General features: G+C 46.0%; 1 protein-coding gene across 23 annotated transcripts in view; it reads right to left on the minus strand.

Annotated features, from left to right (window-relative positions):
- Carmil1 (capping protein regulator and myosin 1 linker 1) overlaps positions 1 to 12,155 on the minus strand; it is a 293,644-nt gene that overhangs the window by 122,840 nt on the left and 158,649 nt on the right. For all 23 annotated transcript variants that reach the window (XM_042278284.2, XM_076573044.1, XM_076573046.1 and 20 more), the window contains 2 exons: positions 7,963 to 8,051; positions 6,002 to 6,096 (listed from right to left, as the gene is read on the minus strand). In XM_042278284.2, the coding sequence (XP_042134218.2) occupies positions 6,002 to 6,096; positions 7,963 to 8,051 (184 nt within the window). The remainder of the gene's footprint in view (positions 1 to 6,001; positions 6,097 to 7,962; positions 8,052 to 12,155) is intronic.

The following is a 12,155-nucleotide window of genomic DNA, read 5'->3' on the forward strand; positions in this document are numbered from 1 at the left end:
TGCCCAATTTCCTGGGCACTGCCTGTCTCTTCTATTGTCCTGCAGTCTCTGATGACTGTGGGACCTCTGAGGGTGGCCAAGTGTCTCTAACAGCTCCTGTGAGCCAGTCTGTCATGGGTGATTTCCCTTTGTACAGCCTTTGTCTCCCGGAGGACTGTGTGGTGATATTATTCAATTTCTCTGCTACTGTAGCACTTAGACTGACACCATCAATCCCACACCCGCCAGCCTCATGAGAAGGCTGGAGAGCTTTGTTGTTTGTTAAAAGGTTTTTCCAATTTAAGCAGTTCAGGTACTATGTACTTCCCGATTACCAGTCTCTCACACTAGGCCACTGTTAAGCTCCCAGATGCATTTGAATCATGGATTATCTTTTTCTCTGTATTAATGGGAGGCTTGAGGAGTGTCATCCATCACTTCTAACTCACTTTCTTCCTCTTCATCCTCCAACTTCCCTCATGTTCCACAGATTTGGGTCCCAAAAGGACTCATCAAAGCTCCTCGAATCTATCTTCTTTTCTCCTTCCCGCCCCACAGCCATAAGAAGTGGCAAGCCAACACCTCCATCTCCTGGCCTCTCTTATTGAATTTACCCATCAAATCAGAACCCAACCGGGGGTGGGGGTGCTGGAAGCATGGCCTCTTCCCATTCTAATTCTTCCTTCACACAAATAAATTCCCTCTGGATAGCCAGCTCTGCCTGAGATGAGTGTCTCAGTACATATAGTAAAAGCCGCTAAGTCCGCAGGAGCTGGCTGGTACTTCCGCTCCTTAGTGATGCTCTTGAAGACTGCAAAGTCTGCCTTAGACCTTCTTGGGGAATCTCCATATTCACCCAGTAGGGTCCCCTAATCAAGCAGGCAAGCCTCTTTATACCGGAGAAGGCTGCCGCCACTCTGGGAACCTTCCCACCCTCCTCCTCCTGATGGCTCAGCCTTAGTTAGGGGTCTTACTCCCCATAGCAAGGACAATGCAGCTGTCACTACAGTAGAAGGCTCCCCATTTCATAACACATAGAGAAAGGGCCATACTGGGATTCCCTGCCTCTGACGCACAGAGATGCCCCCCACCCCCACCCCCCAACCCCTCACCCCACCCCCCCCACCTCCCACCCCCCGCCGCAGTTCTTCATTCACAGCAGAAACAGCACCACTGCTCTTCTTCCCTGGTCTTGGGGGTCTCATGCCAGGAGTCACGGTTGCTTTGATGAGGGTGACAGCTGTCATGCCTCTACAACAGCCTTGGATGCACTTACCCAGACACTCTCTCCCTCTGCTCACTAAATCACACCTTAGGCTTCCTCTCCACAAGCCCATGATAATCCCAAGGCTGCAGACTGTCCTTAGACTCTGGTATGACAAGTAGTCCGTGCTGTAAATAACCAGGGTTTGCTGTATCGATATTCATATCACAAAGCCAACGAACTTTCTGTCTGAGAGCTGTCAAATAGGGCTCAGGGTAGGTGGTTCAGGGGCGAAGTCAAATTCCACGTGGTGTTTAATGCCTCAGAATTCTGGTCTATTAACACACTGAGGTTCTATCTGCCTCAGGTTTGAGCTTCCTTGGAAATAATCGTCACTGCCCCAGGCTGTCTCTTCTATGCCACAGACCCTCCTCGCTGATCCTTCAACCCACCCCAGCTTTTGATTGTTTTAAAATACAAATCGTTGTCATTGGAAAGTTCAGAACTGCTGCCATGGTGGCACACACCTATAATTCCAGCACTCAGGAGGTAAAGGCAGGACAAACTGGAGTTCAAAGACAACCTAAGTTACATGAGACCCTGTCTCAAAACTAAATAAATAGGACAAGAAAGAAGAAACAAAAGTTATTACTCTTTTTTTTTTTTTTCTTTTTTTGGTTTTTTCAAGACAGGGTTTCTCTGTGTAGCTTTGCGCCTTTCCTGGGACTCACTTGGTAGTCCAGGCTGGCCTCGAACTCACAGAGATCCGCCTGCCTCTGCCTCCCAAGTGCTGGGATTAAAGGCGTGCGCCACCACCACCCGGCTAAAAGTTATTACTCTTGAGATTGAAATTTCAATAAATATTTTACACATAGCTAAATTTCCTATGATATTCCTACCTATGATTTTAAAAACGACCAAGCATATTTGATAATTAGCCTAAACAAAAAGAATCAATGAAAAGCATTCCATTCCAGCTGTGGAGCAGAGGTACATTAGCAGCACCATCATCCCAGCACTCGGGAAGCAGAGACAGGAGGCTTGGTCCAAATTTAAAGCCAGTCTGGGCTACATAGCGAGGCCCTGTCTATATACACACACCTCTCCCCTCATGGTGGGGCCTGTCTATATACACACACCTCTCCTCTCATAGTGAGGCCCTGTCTATATACACACACCTCTCCCCTCATGGTGAGGCCTGTCTATATGCACACACCTCTCCCCCCTCACAGTGAGACCCTGTCTATATACACACACCTCTCCCCTCATGGTGAGACCTGTCTGTATACACACACCTCTCCCCTCATGGTGAGACCTGTCTGTATACACACATTTCTCCCCATCAGAGTGAGGCCCTGTCTATATGCACATACCTCTCCCCTCATGGTGAGGCCCTGTCTATATACAAACACCTCTCCCCCTTATGGTGAGGCCTGTCTATATGCACACACCTCTCCCTGTCAGAGTGAGGCCCTGTCTATATGCACACATCTCTCCCCTCACAGTGAGACCCTGTCTGTATACACACATCTGCCCCCCTTACTCCTCTCTCCTAAAAGAAAAAGACAATGAAAATAGTTTCTAAAGGCTCAACCCCAAGAGTGAAGTAGGTGTTGACTGCCAGCCAAGGTAGTGGCAAACACAGCAATGAATGAACTTGGAGGAGAAATGGGCAAGTTTCAGGCTGCAAAAATATTTTCAGGTGTCCAAACTGAGGGAATGTTGACAGAATACACACTGGAGGTCTGGTGAGCAAATAGCGGAGCAACGCTCCCAATGACCCATGGCAACCGTATCTGTAGCAGACACAGTTGATGGCGGTGGATAAAAACACACACAAGGTAGCATCGCCGAGGTCGGAAGGTGGAGGGAAAAGCATCTTTGTTGGGCACAGACCCTCACTCACACAAAAGACCCCTCTATAAACTTCACCATGACTGTCCAGTGCCATTTTTAAAAGCAAACTTTTCAAAACAGAATGAAGTTAAATTCAATCCAACTCCATTTAAGGGAAGTTCTTGTTGCAGATGAAAAGTCTCGCACTAGATGCTGTGTGTCTAAGGAGGAATAGGAGGAGGCAGGCATGGAGAGGGGGTGACGGGCAGTGGGTGCCCCAGGAGTGGGGCCCAGCTGCCCGTGCTCAGCTACAGCACGAGCAGAACACAGTGAGTTCAACCAAAGGATTTCGGGGGCTCCAGGGGAGGAGGACCTGAGAGAAGGAACAGTACCTGAGGGGACAAGTCGTCCAAGAGTACATGAAGGACACAGGACGGGAGATAAAGGGCCTGAGGCTCACTCTTCCCCTCCCAGGCCCACAACCTGACTTGTGGTCTCCTAGGTGGGTCTCCTTTCTGAGGTTCAACCACACTGATGCTGGGACAAATGCACCACTTCCATTTATCCAAGTGTATTACATCCCATTTATCCACTGGTGATCACTAGGCTGCTTCCACGTGTGTGTGTGTGTGTGTGTGTGTGTGTGTGTGTGTGTGTGTGTGTATGTGTGTGTATGTATGTGTGTGTATGTATGTGTGTGTGTGTATGTGTGTGTGTATGTATGTGTGTGTGTATGTGTGTGTATGTATGTGTGTGTATGTATGTGTGTGTGTGTATGTATGTGTGTGTGTGTATGTATGTGTGTGTGTGTGTGTGTGTGTGTGTGTGTATGTATGTGTGTGTGTATGTATGTGTGTGTGTGTATGTATGTGTGTGTGTGTGTGTGGGTATGTGTGTGTGTGTGTGTGTGTGTGTGTGTGTGTGTTGCTCCTCTAAGCCTGTGCTTACAGCAGTCTTTGTGCAGACCGTCTCATTTCTTTTGATGGCCAGGAGTAGAATTGCTAGGTCCTTTGGAACATGTGTGTTTAACCTTTTAAAACCTCTCTCTCTCTGGTTTCCAAATGGCTGCATCTTTTCCCGTTGCCCCCAGCAATGGCAGCATTCTCCTCTCCTCGCACCCTCTCGGATCCATTTATTTCTACCACAGGCAGATGACTGGCTATGAACTAGTATCCCACTGTGCCTTTAATTTCCATTTCCCTAATGACTCAAGGTGCCCTGCTAGCCCCACCGGTCTTCTGGAGTTCACCTCCTTAGAGACATGACTACTTCCCTCTACTGATCCAGCCCAGTCAGTAGCTAAATACAGCCAGATCCCCCCCTTCTTACAAACAAACCCAACACAGCTCCCCTGACTCCAGGAGGTGCTGGGGACAGTTTCCACGTCACCACACTCACCACTCTGCCACTTCTAACAGAGCCGGCAGAGAGAACAGCTGCTTTTCCTACAGAAATGACGACACCCCAGAGCACCCCGCACTCCAGCCCCCTGTCTTTATTTTCAGCCTGGGCTCATGCTTAGGCTGCTTACCAGGTAACCTAGTTCTGGATTCGGCCTCCACCTTCCTTCAGACTCCCTACTTCAGATGACGGAAGTTACCCCTGAGGTTCCCGTGTGAATGCTACAAAGGAATCCTTTTCCACGCACAGCAGCATCCCAGTCAGAAAGTAAATGTGAAGCTGCCTGGGTGCCCTCAGCTCAGTTGAATAATTAATCTTCATCAAATACCTAACACTGAAAGATGAAAGGCCCTACTCAACAAGGCTGGAAAACATTTCCAGCAGCAAATGAAAACAAAATGTTCCCTCCAGAGATAGTGCGATTCCTTCTCCAACCCCATCCATCAATGTTCTGAGACCAAGACGGAGAACTCAGCCACAGGCCTCCCTTCCTGGGTCAGCGGCAGGCACTGCCTTTGCCACTTATGAGCACTTTCCTTTGAGTTCCCTTTCTGTTTGCAGTGGTGGGATTGTCCCGGGAACTCACACATGACAAGCAAGCCCCTGCCATACCCCAGCCCCAGATGCAAACAGGTTTGAGAAATCTTTCTCCTCACAAATCTGGTCCTTCAATCTCGTCATAATCACACATTCAAGTCTAATCAAGTATTCAAAGATACATGTGGCAGGCACAAATTTAAACTGGTCACCCAGATTCCGGCCCCCTCTTAAATGCTTCCTATAGAGCAGGACAGACAGGTTACTATAAGAGGGGCTCACCGCATGATTATCAAATCAATGAATTCTAAGCTTATCTACAAAGAAACCACAGGCTGGGGATGGAACTCAGCAGTACCGCATTCACCCTGCATGCCCAAGGCTCTGGGTTCACTACAAGGGGGGCTGGGAATTGTACTGATGCACAGGCCTGCTTTCTCAGAACTTTCAAGGCAGAGGCACAAATATACAAATGTGGGACCAGGCTAAGCTACATAGCTTAAGTCTTGTCTCAAAAAAATAAGGGCCCTAGGGGGTATATGTTGAGTGGGTCACCCTATCACAGAGGTATCTGGAAGAAACAAACGCTTCTGAGACAAGTTCTAGCTGGTCCCTAACATCACAAAGTGCCCTCTGAGAGGTGGAAGATACAACCTAAGCAGCCTCTTGGATCTGGGAGTGGTCTCCACCAGCAGTGAGCAAAAGCAGAGGGACCCTGAGTCCTTCGCTCCAAGGGAAGTTAATCTTCTGTTGACCAGAGATAAGGAAGACTTAGGGTGGGTGTGGGTGGGACTCCACCTGGGTGTGGGGAGAATTCCTGGTAGGTGTAGGAAGGATTCTGGGTGGGTGTGGAGAAGGTTCCAGGTGCATGTGGGGAGAGTTGGTATGCAGAGTGCTCCAGGTACGTGTGGAAGACTGGGTAGGTATGACAAGGGCCCCAGGCGACTAAAGTGAAGCTGTCACAACGCCCCAGCCCTGGATAAACTAGTAGGACCCTAGTATCCTACACCTCTGGCATTCCTGATCTTACATATGGTTCAGTACCTCGATCCTCCAGCGGGTTCCCGGCGAGGTTGATCGTGTGAAGTCCTGAGTTAGGATTATGTGCTAGAGCACTGGCCAATTTTTGTGCAAAATCTCTGCAAGGAAACAAAATAGCACGAGTAATAAAAAAAAAAAATGCAAACTGTTCAAATGAAACATTTAAGGATTAAAATGGAATGAAACCAAAAAGGAAGAAACTCTCCCTTACGGTTTTCCATGTAGAGCTACCAGTACAGCTCAGGGATAGAACACACACTTGCCTACACGGGGGAGGCTCTTGGTACAACTGCCGCTCTGTGAGTGGGATGCAGGGAAAACACACACACACACATATATATAAAATACTCAATTCATTCTGACCTGACAAAACCTCACACAAAGGAACAGAGACAATACGGTATCTCCCCTTGGTTACCTGTGAAAAATCCTCCACTGGTTCCTTTGGTCCCCATGCACTAGTCCTACTTTGGAAGGGTGTGGAGTGCTTAAGAGGTGGACCCGCACTGGAGTAAGTGGGTCACTAGGAATAGGCCTTGTGGTTTTAAAGCTGGGTCACACTTCTTATGGGCTGTTTGCTTCCTGAGTACAGACAAATATGACCAGCCACCTCACGTTCCTGCTGCTACACCTTCCCTGGTATGAAGAACTTTATTCTTAACTACTGTGCCAAAAGACATCGCCCTCACCCCACCCCCACCCCCACATGTCCACCTGCTGCAGCCAGATGTTTGGCTCTGGAGACACTACCAAATGCTGCTCACAGTATCACTGATCCCTTCCTGTTGTTTAAAAATTCCACAGCAAACCTGCTTTCTTGAAAATTCTAGCAGGCTCTTCACTGTACCTTACTTCTCATTTCCTCTAATACTCACAAATATAAAACTGATTGCTTTAATTACTGAGTTAAAGACCACCATTGCTAGCACCCTATTTTACACAAAAAGAAAAATCACTGTTTTAGTTACATTTTAACCTGAAATAGCACACTAAGTGCTAGGATTACAAAATACCTGCCTTGCTCATTAACGACAATGAAGCCTTTGTTCCAACAGATTCTCACTCATGCTCTTCAGTATTAAACTCAGGGGTGGCATTAAATCACCAGGAGAAGATTAGGAGAAATGACTAAAACTGATTAATGTAAGAAGATCACAGGGACTCTGTTGGTATCATGACTACAATAGTAAAAGCTGCGCCGGCGTCTTCAGTGAGGAAGGTATTTTCTAAGTACTACACACACATCAATTCGCTTACTCCACAACCTCAGTTACTGCCCCCATTCCCAAGGTAAAGACACTGAGATGTAGGACTTCTACACTCCCTGCTTGAAGCAGGAGGCACTTTACTAAGACCCATACTCTTATCTACTACACTATGAGCCCTCAGAATGCCCCACAACACAGAACATGCTATTAAACACCTGGCTTTCGTGATTATAATGGTATTGTGGACTGGTTGATTTGTGTTGTGATTTCAGTGTGAAATTTACCCCATGGGCTCATGTATCTTAACATGTGCCCCTACTCCCAGCTAGCAGTGGTGTTTAGGGAGGTTGAGAAACATCGGCAGTTGGGGGCTTAGCTAGCCGATGCAGGGCCATAGATTTGGGGATACAGATTATAGCCTGGCCTTTGTTCTGTTTCCTGACCCCTGACGTACATAACTGCCACATGTGCCCAATGGCACCGTGCCTTCCACACCTGGATTCATGATGCACTGCATTTGTATCTATGCTGATTCTAGACAAACCCTTTTGCCCTCCTTCTGGTGAGTATTTGGTTACAGTAAGAAGATTAATATGGTTTTTGCTCATTCCGGTTGTTTGTTTTTGGTATTTTTTTTTCCAGAAGGAAACACTATATGTGAGCGCCTCAACTTTTTAAAAGATCATGTACTAATTAAAGGGGCAAATGGCCTAAAATTTTAAAGCAACATGTTCACATATTCAGGAAAATACTCACGTTCTGAGTCCAGCATTTTCCAACACCAATTCTTCCAGCCGGTTGGACCGACTCACCACCCTCAAGATCTGTTCACAGACATCCGTGGACTGTAACAGAAAACACTTGTTGGTCATTCTGCACGTCTGATGGAAAACATTTCACTCGAGTGCTATAAATCTACACAACCCAGAAATACAAGTAAATGAGACACTCGTCCACACACATTCATTCGGGAACTCGTCAGCGAGCATCCCCACTACACGCCACTATGAGAACCTGGGGACTCCATGGTACAAAACACAGTCTCCCAGTGTGCCACTCCCCAAGGAAGAGACCCAAATGCTGTGGCCGGAGCTGGCGCCCAGCCCCACACCCTCACTCACTAAAGCAAACCCAGCCATGTGATGGCGGCAGCAGGTGGGTTTGGAGGGCGAGGGTGTCCTGGGGTGTGCACCCTAAAGAATGGAGCTGGTGGCCTGGTAAAGGAGTCCCGGAGGGCTGCCTTGCCCCTCCCACCACAGAATGGCACAGCTAACGGAGCTGTCTGCAGACCAGAAAGTGGATGCCACTGCACAGCGAACGGGCTACTGCCTGAACTGTGGACTCCTCGGCGTCCAGAACTGTGGGAAACAAACTTCTGCTGTATAATACCTATGGTGTTGTTATAAGCAGGCTGAATGGAGTGAGATAAAATACACAACCGTGATGCACTACCAAAGGCCTTTTCAGCAGTGCTACAAATCCACATAAAGCCTTCTTACCCTTTCTTTGGAAAAGCAAAATGACTTCCAAAGGCACTGATAGATGTCCCAGGTGAGGCCCTGAGGACTAAGCGATAGTGATGATGACATTGAGGGTCTTTTACATTTGTCACTGTGGACCAGGCACTGAGCTACACCTCATATGCATATGTCACTAACAAACTAGTAGCTACATATTATTCTCTATTACGAATAAGAACAGTAAGGGATAGATTGTTCTGCACTTCAGCAGGGACCAGCCCCATCATGGTATGGTTGGTCACTAGGATTCACTAAAGCAGGAGAAAGGGGAAATGTCAAAGAACTAAATAAATGTCTCTGTATAAATAGTATTTTTTAATTATTTTAAATTGTGTGTGTGAGTATATGTGAATATGGGTGAGTATCTATGAGTATATGCGTGAGTATCTGTGTCTGAGTATGTGCATGTGAGTGCAGGTACTCACAGAGGCCGGAGAAATAGGATCCCCTAGAGCTGGAGCTATGAGCTGACTGATACAGGTGTTAGACGTGGAGGAACTCAAGTCCTCTAGAAGAGCAATATGCACTCTTAACTGCTGAGCCAGCTCTCCAGGTCACTAAAGTTTTGGGGTTTTGTTTTTAAATCATGTATTTATATAATTATTATACAGGGGAATTGAATATTGAAGAACTGTGCCACACGCCATGGTGGTAGAGTTGGACATGAGGTTTTAATGTTTGGATTTCTATGAAATCTATGTTCATATTTTTATTTATACTGACTTACTGCAAAACTTACAGTAGCTCCGGTGCTGATAAATGATTTTACACAACTGCATTGAAACCAAGGGCTTACTTGAATTTTTTACGGTATAAATAAGAGACAACCTGCCCGTGTGCCATAGCATATAGCAAGGCAATTTTTAAAACAAACAGAGCCATCGCATAAATATATATGCGTTCTCTGACTTATCTGGTGGCACATGTCTAGCTGGCGTCCCCAATAACTGAAACACGGTCTGAAATGAAGTGCCCCAGAGCTCTCCAGTGGGTAATCTTTACAAAAGGCTACCCTGAAATATCTGAAGTCCCACTGTAGAACTCGCATCTCTCTTACATGCTGCTTTGCTCAATTCAGTCCAATTCCTGGGCTGAACAGTTTGGGTGAATTGACAGCAAAGGCAAAAATGAGCTCGAGCCGAGCCAATGCCATTTCCACTAGGCCGACAGCAGTGATTGTCCATGCCTTGGCCCTTATGTGTGCAGACCTCTTTGTTTCATGATGTATGTGCAAGGGGATTGATTGAGCTAGGTGTTGTCAAGGCTTAAAGTGAGCATTTGGATCATGTTTTAGCAGGAATTATTCTCATTTTTAGAAGCAATCCAAGCAGTCATGCACTGTCCTGGCTACCCAGCAGAGCATCCAGAAAAGGAATTCACCCAAAGGGAGTTTTAAAGATTATCCACACTTAGTTAAACACTGGAACGAAAATGTATTTAAGAGAGTGTATGCAGGTGTGGCCAACTCTTCTTTAAGAGGTCCATAAAGCAGAGTTCTAACAAGTTATTCATAGCTCCATTAATGGTACTAACTTATACTTATGCCAACTACATGAAAAGCAGTCTTTCCTGTATCCAAGAATGTACAATGGTGACATGTTTAAAGAAATGCATACACAAACCTAGACATGAAAAGAATGTAATAACCATAAAAGTTTTTCTTGTCTACCACATTCTCAGTACAGGATCAGAACAATTCAGTTGCAAAACTAGGAATACAGTAGCTCTCTCGGCTTATATTTAGCTTATATTTAAACATTTGATATTTTGAAATGAAATGTGGTCTCTGTGGATATTATACTGCAAGGCTTCATAAAAGACAATGACTGAAGCATAGTGGAAGAGGGGGTGGACAGAATGTGAGAGCCGGACGATGGGGAAGAAGGCTGTAGAATGCTGCCCCACTGTACAGCTTTTATCTCTTCCACGCTGCTTCATCCCATTCAGTAGGAAGCCTGTCCCAGACCATTCCGGGGCTTTGACACATCCCGGGGAACTGACAGCAGGATAAAAAGCAATCATACACACAACTGGAACCCCTGAGAAGGAACAAGGGCATTCTCCAAGGTCTCCCCTTTCCCACCTGCAACCTCTGCTAGCTCAGTCCTTGAGATGGTCCCACCCTAGCAGACCTGAGGCTCCCATTCTCATGTTATCATTCATGGATACCTGTTCATTCACTACCTACGTTATTAGGTAGGGCTACCCTACGTTATTCCTGCTATCCCAACCCCATCACAATACGTAAACACAGGGTTACCTAGCTGGGTTCATTCTCAACCTACCCAGTCCCACATCAGTTTGTTTCTCAACCTCTTTACTACTCTGTGATGATGACTATGTTAAGGGGCAATAGTTGTGAAGTTCCTGGGTAGTCGGGGACTAGTTAAAACAAAAAACCTGCTCACTGTGATCTCTGTGACATGCTACTCATCTCAGCAAGGGCAGGTCATTTTCATGGTTGGGTTCTCTCATTCATTTATTCAGTGATTTTACTCTATATTTATGAAGCAAGTTTTTACCATGCAGCTACTTCAGCAAGAAACTACAATACCCACACAGTATGCTAAACACAGGACAGAGATAGGCAAGACTGCAACTATCGCACAATCATAGGCACACAGGAAGCTGGGGTCCAGGAAGGTGAGATAACTCATCTCCACTCCCACAGTCTGGGTGGAAGAGTCAGGGTAAGAACTCAGGTTTCTGACTCCATGCTCTTTTCCTATGCCACCATGACTCCTAAGGGCCCCCAAATGAGTCTAGCTCATTTTGAATCCATAATGCCTTAAGTCATACCTTTCTTAGGTCAGTTTAAACGCCCAAGAAACCTGTTCACACGCTCCATTTCTACAAAGCCCTTTCTCAATCCAATGTCTTTATTAGAAAAATCTTACCCCCAGATTCCAAGGCTCTATAAACAAATCTAATTTACTTCCCATCCTAAATGAAATATCTGAAAACTAACCTGTGGATAAGGTCTCTTTCCATATAGCAGCAGCTTTGAATCTGTCTAGTTTCCAACAGTGTCTACTACCAGAACAGACCAACTATTTGGCTGCTCTATTTAATATAAAAACCAACAGATTTCACTTTGATTTTATTGTGTCTATATATAAATCCCCTCGCTAACCCCCCCCCAAAAGAACATCTACAGAGTTAATATTAACTATTATAATCCAATCAGACTAAGTCTACCTGTTGATATTTCCTGAACTTGTTCTCATGGAAAACCTAGTGGTGATGAACAGGAAGGCGGAAATATAAAGCCAGGTGTTTACAGCTGTGCAAATGTGACTTTAATAGCTTTTGCCAACTGAATGAGTGTGTACAGAAGACAATACTAAACGTGCCTTTCTGGTCGAAAATTGCCAGAAGCAACTGGAAACAGGAGGGTGGATCTCTCTGAAGCTCTCACATTCCAAACAT

The sequence above is a fragment of the Peromyscus maniculatus genome, chromosome 5 (assembly GCF_049852395.1).
Source record: "Peromyscus maniculatus bairdii isolate BWxNUB_F1_BW_parent chromosome 5, HU_Pman_BW_mat_3.1, whole genome shotgun sequence".
NCBI lineage: Eukaryota > Metazoa > Chordata > Mammalia > Rodentia > Cricetidae > Peromyscus > Peromyscus maniculatus.